This window comes from Hemibagrus wyckioides, linkage group LG24 (genome assembly GCF_019097595.1).
Source record: "Hemibagrus wyckioides isolate EC202008001 linkage group LG24, SWU_Hwy_1.0, whole genome shotgun sequence".
Taxonomy (NCBI): domain Eukaryota; kingdom Metazoa; phylum Chordata; class Actinopteri; order Siluriformes; family Bagridae; genus Hemibagrus; species Hemibagrus wyckioides.
Window position 1 is genome coordinate 7,585,489 of NC_080733.1, and position 16,078 is coordinate 7,601,566.

At 39.3% G+C, this 16,078-nt stretch overlaps 2 protein-coding genes across 2 annotated transcripts; one reads left to right on the forward strand and one right to left on the reverse strand.

Moving 5' to 3' along the window:
- Positions 1-5,534: 5,534 nt before the first annotated feature.
- cd164l2 (CD164 sialomucin-like 2) lies at positions 5,535-8,672 on the reverse strand. Its single transcript, XM_058378136.1, has 7 exons — positions 8,588-8,672; positions 8,299-8,387; positions 7,312-7,419; positions 6,547-6,624; positions 6,434-6,463; positions 6,106-6,256; positions 5,535-5,937 (listed from the first exon to the last, which is right to left on the reverse strand). Exons 2-7 carry the CDS (start codon positions 8,372-8,374, stop codon positions 5,922-5,924), a joined length of 459 nt encoding a protein of 152 aa, XP_058234119.1. The 5' UTR covers positions 8,375-8,387; positions 8,588-8,672; the 3' UTR covers positions 5,535-5,921.
- A 2,297-nt stretch (positions 8,673-10,969) lies between these two features.
- Positions 10,970-14,448, forward strand: gpr3 (G protein-coupled receptor 3). The gene is made up of 2 exons (XM_058377494.1): positions 10,970-11,416; positions 12,415-14,448. The coding sequence occupies exon 2, from the start codon at positions 12,417-12,419 to the stop codon at positions 13,395-13,397; it is 981 nt and encodes a 326-aa protein (XP_058233477.1). The 5' UTR covers positions 10,970-11,416; positions 12,415-12,416; the 3' UTR covers positions 13,398-14,448.
- Positions 14,449-16,078: the final 1,630 nt, after the last annotated feature.

The following is a 16,078-nucleotide window of genomic DNA, read 5'->3' on the forward strand; positions in this document are numbered from 1 at the left end:
CAATGCTAAAGCTGATAAGATGCCTAGGTTATGTCCGGAATATGTCTGTCTGGGTCACTATTCTTGGTGAAATTCCCCTTACTTTTGCACTTTTCAGCACAAAAAACATCAGCACTAATTCTGCATGATGATTATGAACGTTACAAAAACATCCCCTTTATTTCACCCATCTCAGCACTGCTTGATGATTATGAAAGTTACACATTAATTAATTTTTATTAAGTTAATCAAAAGCTCAAAAGCTCCAAAGCCTAATATTATAAAGGATATATATTTGATATATTTAAAAGCTTACTATTAATCCGAAGCTAAATAATTTTGATAGATATTTGGTAGATATTTGATATGTGATTGATAACCACTACTTCTAGGCAGAGCATTTTAAATGTAGGCTAATGTATGATGTATGACATCTATGTAATTTCTCCGACAGGGGATTCATGTCAAATGTAGACATTTTTGAGAATCAACAAAGCCATGGAGCACGTCATGAGCTTAAAATAATTACACTTCTACTTGTGTATAGTATAAATCAACTCTGACATTAAAGGAAAGTTCTAGAGCCTATTCCAGCGCACATTCTCGCGGTATTTTGGCATCATGCACCGATCGGTCTGTGCAGCGCCGCTTCAAGTCGAACACATCTTGTGTGTGTGTGTGTGTGTGTGTGTGTGTGTGTGTGCGCGCGGGCGCGCGCGCGCGCGAGAGAGAGATGTCAGTCAAAATCGCGTACAGTAAATGGCAACAGTGCTCAACTAAAACGATCAACATTTACTTAAGTCCTCTACACTCCGGTGGCAAATTTCGGGATAAAACATTCGGGGCTAGATTAAAATCATTCGGGACTCGAGCCCCCAGTGATCAGCCCTAGCAACGCCCCTGGGTGTCCATCACTCTTATCTTTTGAGTTCTTCCTGCTTCATTGTTTCGAAACCTATTTACGCACACATATCCTTGTCTGTTCCAGTCTTACCCTAACCAGATAGACAATAGTGGGGTAACAAAAACACATTATGCATTGATTATGTTGATTATTAAGATTAACATACTCCTTTTGTTCTCTAAAATATTCTATAGCTCAGATTATTCTATAGAACAGATTAGTACTTTTTATATTTCTAAATGGTGCAATTACTTAATCAGTGTAATAAAATTCAGTATTATTATTATTATTATTATTAATCATTTATAAATTAACTTAATTTAATTAAAAAGATTAACTTTAAGTTTGTTTGGTCTCTATACCACAAATGTTCTTGTTGCTTTTTTGTGGTTTCCTGTTACAGCAGTTGCTAGGAGTGCTGACAGTTATTTGTTGATGTTGTTAAACCGTCCTGGTTGAACTGCTCTTACTAATCTCTGTCTAGCAAGGCTTCACTGGTTCACAAGGGTGTGGAACATGTCCATGGAACTTGCTGCTCAGTCTTAGTTAACTTGTTAATATCAGCCAGTTGTGCATGTTTCATTTTTCTCCATTCTTTATTGTAAACTGCTTTATTAGGAGAAGTAATGAAACACTAAAAAACCAAGAAGCTTTATTTTCCTAACACTTCTGTAAACCCGAGGAGATAAACTGAGATCTTACTGATACTGTCATAGGAAATTCTTCTGCCAATGAAGCTGCGGCTGGGAAGTCTCAAGGCTTTGATGTTAAAGGTAGATTTTATTGAGAATCAGCAAATCCGAGCTGGTCCCACCCTTGACCTTAGTCTCAGCGAACCTTTTTGTTTTTTTACTGTTTCAAGATGGTTAATCTTTCCTTTGCAAAAACACCACTCCCCTTCAACTGTCCCCCACCCGTATCTCCTGTGCAGACAATAGGGGAACTGAAACACAACATGCATTGATATTTTACATCATACACCTTTTGTGTTCTAAAATAGTCTACAATACCTCAACAACCTTTTTTTTTATTTCCATATCTTGTATCCTTATTTCGGTAGAGCATTTGTCTACTTCTCAAAGTATAATTTATAGCCGTTAGTGTGTGCTGTATATGTCAGATAGAGGAGCAGAGTAGTTTAGTCACACAGGAGGAAGTGCTGCTGCTTTTAACTTCATAGTCCTGGGTTTAAACCTGAGCTTGGGGTTCTTTCTGTGCAGAATTTTGCATGTTCTGCCCTCATTTGCAAGGTTTTTCTTCCACTGTCCAAATGCAGGCCAATAGGCAGACTCGCTGCTAATTGCCCCTAGGTGTGAATGTGTATATAAATTTGTGTGCTTGGTGCCCTGCAACGGCTTGGCATTCTATCTGAGGTGAATTCTCCTGCTTTATGACCAGTGTTACTAAGATTAGCTCCAGCTCCAATGCCCCCTCTTCAGGATAAAGCGCCTACTGAAGGTGAAGGAATGGTTGAATAGATGAATGAATGACTTGATGCTAAGATGGAGAAACGTTTTCTAACATTATGAAATGTAATTTGAAAAACAAACATAAATGAATATTCCCAAAAAGGAGGTGATAAAAGAATCAAGTCAAGTAGGATGAGGTTCTACCTAAATTTTAATACAAAATAATACAACACTGTAATATAAAATAATTCAAAAAGTAAGCCTATCAAGATAAAATAGCCAAAGCTTCTGTCAATAAGTACTGAGCCAGGAACTAAAATTGAGTTCTTCATGCTGTACATGGGTATATAAATCATTTCAGCTTTTGACATTTAGCGTGATGCAGATATCTAGATCTGTGATGCTTATTTTTAATCCTAATTAATAATTAATCCTAACCCTGCCTTCCAATTCCTAATGGGAGTGTAATGTTTTGTTCTCATCTTCATATAACACTCGGGATCAGCCTCCTTTATTGTATCAGTGATCTTTTGGATAATCCCATATGAATTCATTTAAATAATCTCATGTCTCTTGTTCCCAATGGCTTATGATAGATTTGTATGGAACACAGGTATTTATATTTGTGATTCTTTGCTAAATGTGACACTTGTATTTGAATCAGGGGTTTGCACAGTTTTCTGAGAAATTCTTTATAAGGTCAAGAGACATACCCTGAAGGACTTGCTATAACCTCATTTACATTTGCATTGCTCAAACAGATAACACCTGCTTCCTTATATACAAATCTATCCTAATTCAAAACTACCAAACCCACAGTGAATCTGTCTTAACTTTCTGTTTCGTTTCAGAAATCTGTTTAAACTACTCTTTTCATTAACCCTGGTTTTTGTATGGACGTCAACTGGACAACATTAAAAAAAAAAAACTTCAACCAATGCTCTTTGGGGGGAAAAAAACAGAGCCTTCTTAACCTGAAGTATTAAATCTTTCAAGGCAATGCTCATGCTGATCTCACTGACTCCCACAGCTGTTATTTTGCAGCTGTGTGTTCTGTTTTGGAGATATTCCTTGTGCTCACATCTTGCACCTGTACCAGAATCTGGTTGACAGGATTTGCACATTTCAGTGACCTCCTGGTTTGCAAGACATGAGTGCAAGGAATATCTCAAAAATTTAACAGACAGCTGCAAAATAACAGCTGTGGGAGTCAGTGAAATCAGTATGAGCATTGCCCTGAGAGGTTTACTACTTGCAATCAGTAGTCAACTAGCCCAATCCAGATCTGTTCTTTTAATGTGTTCTTGTTTCATGTGTCCAAGGAAAGAATGACACATACATGATAAATAAATTATTTTTCGCTCTTGGTCAAAATGTTCTACTTTCGGTGAAATCATTTTTATGACAAGGAGGCAACAACTGATGCCTCGAAGAAGAAGCCTTTTATTTTTGTCAGTTCTACTCTACAGCACAGGGTCCAAGCACAGCGTCGGCCATGATACAACACCTCTGGAGCAGAGAGGGTTAGGAGCCTTGTTTAAGGACCCAACAATGGCAGCTTGAAACCAGACACTACAATCAGCAACTCAAAGCATTAACTGTTTGAGCCACCACTGCCTGAATGGGAACTGGAAGAATCATTTGATCAATTACTGATGTACTTAATTGAACTGACACTTAAGTCCCAGATCTATACGCCTTCCTAGGTGGCTATGGTCCTCCTAATGATACATCTTTGTATAAGAAAGCTACAATATCAGACACCTAGTCTGATCACACATGTGGTAGAAAACCTTTGCGTTTACTCACGTTTGTTCTCTTTAATACTGTATACTTTGCTATGAACCAAAAAGAAAGATTTGTGTGTGTGTGTGTGTGTGTGTGAGAAGAACAGTAGCCAACCTGTTATGCAAGATAACTTATGACTGTTCTGCTGTGATCAGTGGCCTTCATCCTGTTCCCCCTGCAATGCTCTTTGTTTACGGCAAGATAAGGTGTCGTTAGGAGCGTTACTGCTGTATGAGGATCTTTGCTGATGCCTAGAAGAAGCTTTTTATACAACGTCAGCCATGATACAACACCTCTGGAGCAGAGAGGGCTTAGAGCCTTGCTCAAGCAGCTTGAAACCTGACACTACCATCAACAACCCAAAGAGTTAACTGTTTGAGCCACCACTGCCTGAATGGGAACTGGAAGAATCATTTCGATCAATTACAGATGTACTTTACTGAACTGACACTTTATTCCCGGATCTATACGCCTGCCTACGTGGCTATGGTCCTCCTAATGATACATCTTTGTATAAGAAAGCTACGCTAAATTAGACACCAGGCTGATCACACATGTGGCGTTTACTCCTTACGTTTGTTCTCTTTCACACTGTATACTAGAGCTAATGTATTTTATCAACCAAAAAGACAGATTCATTGTTGAGTAGAGTGTGTGTGTGTGTGTGTGTGTGTGAAGATAACTTAAGAATGTTCTGCTGTGATCAGTGGCCTTCATCTTGTTCCCCCTACAATGCTCTTTAGGACATTAGGAGTGTTACTGCTGTATGAGGATCTTTGCTGAATGTCTCAGCTGTGTGGAAAAGAATCAGAAAATGCATTTTATACTTTCTTATGATATCTACTATATTTTGCACATAAACCATTTTATAATGTAAGTGCTAATGTTACTCAAGAAGGAACACTAAATTGAAGCTCGTTTTTAAATGGCTTGCCATGAGCAAAACAAGTCAGAATGTTAATTGGTAAAAATGGCCTTAATTCCAAAGACTTAGATCAGAGAATTGCACATTTAATTTCCTATTTTGTCTACAAATGTATGTGGTTGTCTAGCGACAAAAGAAGTTGGCCATAATCTAACATAAAACTTCAATTGTAAGTCGATAATATGTCATATACAGTGCAATGTAGGTAGAGGGACACAGAGAGAGCAATGCTTCCTGATCTCTATGATGTGACAAAACCCTGCAAAAACGGTTAAAACGTGTGAGACAGGGGTCAGGGTAGTGACAGCCAGAAATGTTGAACTCTTGCGTGTTATTATATTGCCCTCTATAGGTCACATTGTGTACTCACTTCGTAAGGTCAACTGCTTCATTTATTTACCAAGCAGTAATGTAAGTATTTGCTGAATAAATAATAAGGAATTCAATTACTTCTGAGTAATTTACAAAATAATAGACTTCTTTTTTATAGGTCACTAAACATATTTTCAAGAAACATCACACCCAACTGTTAATTTATTATGTATATATTTATTATACACAATATTGTATTTATGATTTACTGACTTTCGTTTAATTATCAACCTTAGAACCAGAATTGGAAAAAATTCACTCAAGCTGACAAACCAATTAAAACAAACCTAAGATCTATTGAAGATAGGAGGCGTAAAATAATAATGCAAGGGTTTTTAAACAAGCAAACGATCATATGGAAGCATATGGAAATACAAAAAACAAGCAAACAATCAAACAAATAAGTGAGGGCCTTAAAAAGAGCGCCAGGATTTGCTCTGTCAACTCTTGCCTCTGATTCCTCGGCCGCTTCTTCCGATCTTTTCTCATCTCTTGCTGTTCAGTTCTTCCATATTTGTTCTCTCTACCTTGCTGTTTGTCCTCCTCACTGGGGTTGGTCACTAAAGATGCATGTTCAGATTTGAGTGTTTTAGAGTTTTAAAATGTCTTTATGTATGTGTACTAATATCCAAACCAAACTTTTTAAAACAGGATTAATAATATGTATGAAAGCTCAGGTAGAGAAGTACATCATACACATGACAATGATGATGAGATCTGGCACTCACATGGTCTCATAGGAGCTGTCTTTTGTCTTGAGGAAGCGCAGAGCAAAGAAGGCCCCAGCTTGGAGTGACAACACAAGTATAATCCCACCTATGAAGCTGGACAGGTCAAATGATGCCTGAGAAAACTCTGGTGTCGAGCCTGAAGAGTCGTCTGAGCGAGAGAAATACTTCAGTCACTAGTGCCTTGTGTTTACAAGGTGTACATTGTTATGCTGGCAATCATATAGATTGTCAGCTTCATGAGGATCAAAGAATACCTTTAATCAAACAAGGATGAATAGAAAAATGGTTAGGGATGAGTGAAACTAGAGGGGGAAAAAATGTTTACCTGAGCCACTGTCATCAACGCTCCCGCTAACTGCTCAAACACACACACACACACAGTTACATATATGTTTCTAATGTCTCAATTGAATGTATTTATTTTAATATGATACTCACTTGGGCAGGAGCTTGTGTCATTGTACACAGCACAGTCTCCAGTGTCTTCTGTGTCAGATATGCATCTTGTGTCATTATCTAAGCAAGAAAAGAGAAAACAATCAACTTCAGCTTTAAACATCACAACGCGTTTATCAATCATTCATCTTAAATCATTTTCAATACTGTGAATTTTTAATTAACACCAGGGAAACTAATTGCAAAGATGCCTATGCCATGCCATGGGAGTTGAAGGTATAGTCTGCAATTTTGGTGGAATTTAGATAAAACTATGAATAAAAGCAAATGCATATGCAGCTTGAAAAAAAGCCAGATACCAAATCTCAACATTTATCTCCCTCAGAAATAAATATATTTACTGTGTACATACATTATATGAGAGGTTTGTTTTTCTTAGAGCAGACGTCTGCTGGAATGTGAGGAAAACATCATCAAATATTACAGAACATGTTCCAACACTACTGTATCTACCTTTAATAGCAGGTGAGATTTCAGTGTTGTGAATGCTTTTGTCAGTGTTACAAAGCATAGTCCATTTTCCTTAGAACAGATAATAGAGCTGAATTATTTACTGGGGATGATGTCTACATGTGACGGCTGCCATGACTGTGTGTGCGCTTAAATTATTCACTGTGCTGTTCCCAAGTGCACTCCCCAAGGAGTCGCATGTCACTGTGAGTCTCTTTGAGTAGCAGAGAGAGGAAGACAGAGCTGGAATAATATATATGAAATAGAATGTTTGTATATGTGTATATAATCACTCACCATTGTCACAGCTTCTCCAAATACAGCGTGTCTGATTGAGGGCAGGATCTCCGTTGGTGCATCGATCACATGAATCCAGCTGAGAACAGTCACCAATGGCTGAATCATCTGTCAAGTAAAGGAACCGATAAGAATCCAGACATTTAGCCTTACCTCATGAAATAAACACTAGTTTCAGACTTCAGCTGCAAATTTCCATTAAACCGGTTGGCTCAGATCCAAACAGGACTGCTTTATATGGACATGGATAAATATTTTTTCATTGAATATAGTCACTAATGTATTGATTTCAGACTGACTCAGAACTTAATCATTCACCAAACTTAATCATTCACCAAAACATCAGCTAATGTCATTATTAAAAAAATGTTTATGTTACAAACTGTCCAATCATTTAAGGCAATCGGATAAAAGTTGTCTGATATATATGATGATATTATATAAAAGATATCATCATATGTAAAAGTTATGCTTTCATTTACAAACTAACCATTAACTGATTCATTCTAGCCAATACTATACATGTTGTAAATAAATGACAGAGTTCCTCTACCTAAAACATTTACAATATCCACAGTGTATTTAAAATCATTTGGTTGTATTGAATTGTATATTGTATATTGTACCTCTTGAAAATTCATAAAATTCTAGGCAGCTAACATATATATATGTTATATATATATATATATATATATATATATATATATATATATATATATATATATATATATATATATATACTTTAACAAATATAAAATATGCAAGTGTATTTCTTTTAAGTTCAACAAGGAGGGTAACCTGACACAAAACCTCAGAGATACTGGTAGTAAGACTTAGGGAATAATGATAGCGGTAAAAGGATAAAGCCAGTGGGTCAGTACAGAGGTGGATTATATGTTAAAAAGAACATATAATCTGTCTTACGTTATGATAGTGAATAGACATAAGTGATATAGATTCATGAGGTTTGAACGTGTTGACTCTTACCTGCAGTTTGTGAGCTGGTCATCATCAGCTGCATTAGCAGCACAGTGCTACACAGCACAACTGTGACGCACCTCATCCTTATAACCACACTGTACTCACAATATAGAGAAATGTGAAGTCTAACAAAAATGTAATCTCTTTAAAATATCAAAACATTCAACACTGCAGCCTGAATAATCTAGAACACTCTGTAGCCCTCAGAGGTTCTGACTAATGCAATACAGCACAAAGTCTAGAAAGGCATCTAACGTATTAAAGGTACAAGCTGGCAAATGACACATCAAAATACCAGTTAAAGCAGCCTCCAAGCTGTGTCCTTGAGGAACAGGACAGTCTGGTGAGCTGTGATGCAGAGAGGAGTGTGAGCAAGAGTGTGTGTGTGTGACTGTGTGTGACATCATGCATCCTAAATCAGAGAGACTAGAAGGTGTGTAATGTGAGACTGGTTACTTGACAACCAGACAACGGGTCACACTGTATCAATATCCTTACCACAATGTCTGTTCATTGTCAGTATAACCAGCTAGCACTTATGAAGACACACATACGCAGGCACATGCACCAGTGCTGTGATGTTCACACACAGTTGTATGTGTTAGCTAAAGCAGATGACATACTCGGACTCTAAAATAAAATAAAATCATGTGCAGGACAAAAGGCACTGGATGCTGGTCAACTTCCCCCTGTTTAATTTTGACAGAGAGAAGTCATTTTACTAGGACTGAAGGCAGCTATACTGTAATTAATCTTTCTGATTATGTAGTAACCTTCAGTTACATAATGTGCAGTGAAAGACCTTGGTGCAATTATTGGCTCCTGTCTCTCTTTTCATCATCTAAGAAAGACTGCACAGCTGTGAGATATGGTGTTACATAATGCAAACAAAAGCATGCTATATCATGCTTTTGTTATCTCTATATCAGACTATTATAATGCATTGTTGCCTGGAAGTTCCAGTATGTAGAGAAACAAGCTTAAATTGATCAAGATCACAGCAGCTAGAGTCTTTACTTGACTCAGCCTGTTGTGTGTGTGTGTGTGTTTGTGTGTGTGTGTGTGTGTGTCTGTGTGCGTGTGTGTGTGTTTACACTTTTTTTATTTATGCATACACAAATACAATAGGGAATCAAATCAAATCGGTAGCACTATGTTTTGATCCAGATACTCAAAGCATGCCCACACTGCAGTCATTATTCTTCTTATATCTTCAGTCCTCATGAGTTTCAGAAGGTCATCTACACACAACCTGAAAAAACTGAAAGTGGCAAATCCAGCTATATCCTGTCTTTACAGGTTTTCTCAATTTCAACAATGTTCTAAATGAAAGCTCTTTATTTCCATCCTCCTTTTGTTTTATCACCACTCTTTCATATTAACCCCCCCCCTCCCCCAACTCTCTCCTGCTCTACTGCTCTCTCTCTCTCTCTCTCTCTCTCTCTCTCTGAGTGTGTGTACCAAGGATATGAATGCTCTAGGACAGTTACATAACATGATGTCCAGCCCTTCACCTCTGCATTTTTAGGCATTTTTGATCAGTGTACACTACACTCTGACCATACTGTCTATTATAAACACTGTGTACACAAATGTGTACATAGTGGATGTCTTCTGCTTGGAATGAAATGGTGAAGCTGTGAATGCAGACACTCTTTTTTTTTGTAATATTAGGTAACTGGGTGGAAATCCGCAGTCTCCTCACACACTCACCCACACACTCTGTTCTCCCCCTCCTCCATCACCATGGAAAAGGCAGAACAGGGCATGAAAGGTTCCATCAAATCTCATGCAGTACTTCTGTTTTACAATAATAATGCAAATATATCATCAGATGAATGTGATGTTTATAGAATTTATTTTGATTAAACAACAGGTGTAACAGAGAAATAGCTATTTAAGCTTGTATCCTGAGTCTGTATCCTAACCTGGATTTCTTTGTTTGAGGTGAGGCTATAGATGTAGTTCAAAAGGATCTTTCTGAAGGGGTGGTCGGGGGTATTTTATTAGGATTGCCTGTCTAATTAATGCCCTTGAAAGCCCCCCTTTTTACAGCATCCCTGGCTTTGTTCTTAGTTTATTCTTTATCTCCAGTTGGAGAGCACCGGAAGCATATCCTTATATAGGCCTGGATGAGAAGAGGAGATTTCCCCGACGCTCCTCGCCCACTTGCTTCATTGAAATGCACAGCCACACTATCACTGCGACGCCCCCGCTCTCTCTATCACACCAAAGCGCGCGAGAATCCCCGACTCATCTGCCAGGAAATAGCGTCACCGTTTTAGTGCCTTCAGTCAAAGCTGCCATCACGGATAATGCATCATGGCTGCAACGCGTGGCGCATAAATAACCCCAATACATCGTGACAAAGTCAGGTAAAGGTGATTTTATACGTCCCCAAAATGTGCACAATTACTACTGACGTCACTACAAATCAGCTCTGCGCTTTTAGGGTCTTTCAGCACCACGGACAGCGGTGACTCACTCTCATACAAGCGCACGCACGCATACGCACACACACGCACACACACACACACACACACACATAAAGCAATGTAATAAATTCACTTAAATCTTTATGCTTTGCTATGTGGATGTGCAACACATCCTCGTCACATGGCATCACATCAATTATCCGTGACTTCCCATAAGTACCATAACTGATTGCCAGTCATCACAATGATCCACAGCCTCTCCTCTCTAGCCGTCGCAGTGGGCGGGGTGAAAGAATGCGGTATTTTGTGAATGAAATTACGCCAGTTGAATCTGTCTCGAGGCGCTTCGTGATTGGTTGTGCAGGGGGAACTCAGCCCCCTTCGTCGTAACTGACGTCAGAAGGGACTGAATGAAGGTAGAGAAACCCATCAGACACGGGTGTTACACAGAAGAGCTCACGAAGACTACGGAGAAGACAAAGACGAGAAGAACACAAAAAGAGCACTCTTGCGCTTTTGCACTGCACAGATACCCACACTGGATTTGCACGAAGCGCTGCAAGTCTCTGACTTCTACACAGTGATTTAGGTCGAGATTGGATTTCAACTCTCATCTTGTGGACACTTTGCTTGCATGGTAGTCAACTGAAGGGAGCAACTTCAGTCTTTGAACAAACTCGACCACCTCAGTAAGTTTACTCAACACCTTTTCATTAATTGTAATCAGGTGTAAATACTGGGTATTTAGCTTCCAGTGAAATCTATTGCGTTCTTAGTCGCCATCATTACTGTAGCAGCACTGGTTGAGAAATCTGAGCGTGAGTTCGTGTCTCTTCGCTTGACTTCGGCTCAGCTCGTGATTCATCGTTCAGCCTCCACCGGGCGAGTAGAACAGACTCAAGCTGATAATCTCAACTATCCAGTAGATCTCAGTAAACGTTCTTTAATATTATTTATGTTATCAAGAACCTAAACACGGGTAGCTAGAAGATAAAGACTACACATTTGCACTAGTTTATGCACTATGCAATTTCAGACATGAATTGTAACTACTTTCAGGAGCAAATGTTAGTCATTTTTTGTAATCCAATATAGATATATGGTTTACCAAAAGTAGTGTTATAAATATATAGATATATAGCATAGTATATTGACCTCCTCTAACAACCCTAATTCAGGTGTTTACATTTGACACATTTGACACATTTGACACATTTTACATTTGTGTTTACATTTTGTCACAGTGCTGGAAATCACAAGCCTTATGATTTATTGCACGTTATTATATTTAATATTGAGTTGATAGTTTTTTCTGACTACTTGAACTGAATGGGTAAATCAAAATTTAAAACCAAAAAAACAAGTAGGCCTATAAACAATGTTGACTGGAAATGAATGGCAGTTTAATTAAATGTGATCTGTGAATGATATAAAAAAAAAAACCCCTCTGGATTACATTTAAATAATAAGCATGGAATGTTATGTTAATAAAACATTCTATATAGGGGCTTTTTTGTATAGTTTTATAGAGCTTTGGGTACACTGAAGTGCATTGTGGGATTTCATGAGCACACTGGATGTTTTCTGACCACAAAATGGATCTGATCTCTTATATATGGGACATATCATGTGTTGAGCATTGCTATAATGATATACATTAAAGCATTATTTCTCTCCTCTCCTGCAGACATGGCTCTTAATGACTCTGACGTGGGATTGGAGGTTGTCTTTGAGATCGACCCCCTCCTGCAGCTCTCTGATGTCCGCCTTACACCTGACCCCATGGTGTCAGCAGTATTGAGTCCATGGGATGTGGCCCTGTGTGTGTCAGGTGCCCTGATTTGCTGTGAGAATGCAATCATCATAGCGACCATCCTCTCTTCAGCGTCCTTGCGGGCACCTATGTTCCTGTTAATTGGTAGCTTAGCTTGGGCAGACTTTCTGGCAGGTGTGGGACTGCTGCTGTACTTTATGTCTCATTGGTGTGTGTACTCAAAAGGACTGGAGCTGGCTAGTGTGGGTCTACTAGTAAGCGCTCTCAGTGCATCTGTTTTCTCCTTGCTGGGCATTACCCTAGACAGATTCCTGTCTCTCCACCGAGCCCTGACATATGGTTCACGTCGCACACACACACACACTCGCTGTGCCCTCGCCTTGGGGTGGGCTCTGGCAGGCCTGCAGGGGGCTCTTCCTGCTTTAGGCTGGAACTGTCTGGACAATGGACAGTCATGCAGCGTAGTGTGGCCGCTGACCCGAGTGCATTTGGCTACACTGTGTGGGGGCTTTCTCCTAGCCCTGGCTCTGATGCTGCAGCTCAATGCCTGGATCTGCCAAGTTGTCTTGCGACACTCTCATCAAATTGCCCTACAGAGACACACACTGCCCTCTGCACGCACACATACACGCCGACGTGTGCACACCCTCGCCCTCATCCTTGCCATCTTCGCCAGCTGTTGGATCCCCTTTGCCCTCTACGGTCTTCTTGGGGATGGATCATCACCTGGCCTATACACATATGCCACTCTGGTGCCAGTCACAGGAAACTCTCTGCTCAATCCCTTGATTTATGCCTACAGAAACACACACATACAGCGAGCACTGAAGCAGGCTTGCTGCTGCTGCCTACCAAACACATTTCACAAAAACACACACACGCCAAGTGACGTGTAGCAGACGTCAGAAGCTTATCTGAAATATGCCATTTGGTGCCATGATAGATCATGCTTTAATTAACGTACCAAACACATTTGCACATGCACTGCCAGGCAAAAGTTTGGACACACCAGATTGAAAATATGTATATTTTTCATTGTCTAAAAGATTTAAAAAAAAAAAAAAAAAAATATGACCTGAGATTTATGCCTAAGACGAATGTTGAGGAAAATGGGAAATTATTTCTTCTCGTGTCTAACACTCCCTTATAAAGTTGGTTCATATGGTTAAGATGCCATGAGCTTGCAAAGCTTAATCAGGAACACTGATTTAAACTAGTTTTGATTTATATTTGATTTATACAAATTTCTGGGTCATATTTATTATTATGAAGGAAGTAAGAAAGAAAACCCTTCTAAGTACAGCTGTGTCCCTTCATTTGACTGGTTGTGTTCTCCCCAATGCCTCCTTAGGAAACTGTGCAAGTAGCCAAGACCTCAGCCTAACGTGTGACATATGTGTCACATGAATCTGATGTTTCACTCACATATTCCTCTGCAACATATGTGTACTGTCATGTTTTCTTCTTCTGTTTTTGTCTCTTTCTCTTACAAAACACCTGATAAAACTGTGTTCATCTTTCATTTTCTACACACCAAGAAGAGAAATGACCAACACAGCAGTAGATTTTCTACTATAAAAAAAATTAAAGTATGAGGTTTTTTCTTTTTAAGTGCTTTCATAAGAGTTGTATTGCATCAATTGTGTTCAATTTGTGCCTGATATTTTCACAGACTCTGACATTCAGAGATACTACTGGAATTAAAAAGTTATTCGCACTTTACAATGACTTGACAATTTGTACAATTTTACTTTGAATGTTATTGTTCAAAATTCTTTATTTATTTATGTATTTATTGACTGAAGTACTTGACATTTGTTAAATTGATGGATGAATGCTTTTATATTTAAAGTATGTGCTGTTTGCACAAGGTGCACAAATGTCTACGTGGATGAGTTTTTTTTTAAAAAATGAAATGTTTTGAGATCAATCATGTGTTGTTTGTATAAGAAAATAAATAATGATTTTGAGTAAAAAGCTGGTTTGCTTCATTTTTAATCGTGCATATTTTAAGAGTTCTTTTTCTTTCGGCTTTTCCCTTCAGGGGTCGCCACAGTGAATTATCTCTCTTCAGCTATCCCTATCTTCTGCATCCTCAACACTTCCACCCACTAGCTTCATATAGCCTCATTTATTACATCCATATACCTCCTCTTTGGCCTTCCTCTTTGCCTCCTGCCTGCAGCTCCATGTCCAACATTCTCCTACCAATATACTCACTCTCCCTCCTCTGGACATGTCCAAACCATCTTAATCTGGCCTCCCTAACTTTGTCCCCCAAACGTCCAACATGAGCTGTCCCTCTGATGTACTCGTTCCTAATCCTGTCCAGCCGTGTCACTCCCAAAGAGAACCTCAACATCTGAAGACCTCTCTACTACCTCTAGCTCTGACTCCTGTCTCTTTCTCAGTGACACTGCCTCTAAACCATACACCATGGCCAGTCTCACCACTGTCTTGTACACCTTCCCCTTGATCACACAGAACTCCCGACAACTTTCTCCACCCATTCCAACCTGCCTGCACTCGCTTCTTTACCTCTTTCCCACACTCTCCATTACTCTGGACAGTTGACCCCAAGTACTTAAACTCCTGTACCTCCTTCACCTCTTCATCTCTGTACATATTTTAAGAGTTCATATAGCAGTGAAAAATTTGCTAGGAAAATGGTTGTTATTTTACAGGCTCATACTTGAGGAAAATATACATATAACCCTCACAAACATTTATTTTGTGCTCTTTATTGGCCAGATACAAATAAATTCCAAAAAGCTCTATAAACTAAACCAGAGTAAATGAAAAAACAACCACTTTATAAACCGATCAGGCATAACATTATGAGCACTGACAGGTGAATAACACTGATGATCTCCTCATCATGGCACCTGTTAGTGGGTGGGATACATTAGGCAACAAGTGAACATTTTGTCCTCAAAGTTGATGTGTTAGAAACAGGAAAAATGCCAAGGGTAAGGATTTGAGCGAGTTTAACAAGGACCAAATTGTGATGGCTAGACCACTGGATCAGAACATCTCCAAAACTGCAGCTCTTGTGGGGTGTTCCCGGTCTTCAGTGGTCAGTATCTATCAAAAGTATCCTGTAAGTCCTGTTAGTCCTGTAAATCCTGCAAGTATCCTTTAAGTCCTGCAAGTTGCAGGGTGGGGCTTATGGAGGCCCCGCCTCACAACTTGCATGACAAAGGATCTGCTGCTAACATCTTGGTGCCAGATACACCTTCAGGAGTCCATGCCTCGACGGGTCAGGGCTGCTTTGGCAGCAAAAGGGGACCAACACAATTTTAGGCAGGTAGTCACAATGTTATGCCTGATTGGAGTATGACAGCATGCTTTTTTTTATAGCTCAGATATACTGGATCAGAGCATCTCCAAAACTGTAGCTCTTGTGGGGTGTTCCCGGTCTGCAGTGGTCAGTATCAATCAAAAGTGGTTCAAGGAAGGAACAGTGTTGAACCAGTGACAGGGTCATGGGTGACCAGGGCTCACTGATGCACGTGAGGAGCAAAAGCTGGACAGTGTGATCGATCCAACGGACGAGCTACTGTTGGTCAAATTGCTG

Coding starts and splice junctions, on each gene's coding strand:
- gpr3 (XM_058377494.1), top strand. CDS start 12,417: ATGGCTCTTAATGACTCTGACGTGGGATTGGAGGTTGTCTTTGAGATC.
- cd164l2 (XM_058378136.1), bottom strand. CDS start 8,374: ATGAGGTGCGTCACAGTTGTGCTGTGTAGCACTGTGCTGCTAATGCAG. Junction 6,625..7,311: donor TTGGAGAAGCTGTGACAATG/GTGAGTGATTAT, acceptor TTTCTTGCTTAG/ATAATGACACAAGATGCATA. Junction 6,257..6,433: donor CGTTGATGACAGTGGCTCAG/GTAAACATTTTT, acceptor TCTCTCGCTCAG/ACGACTCTTCAGGCTCGACA.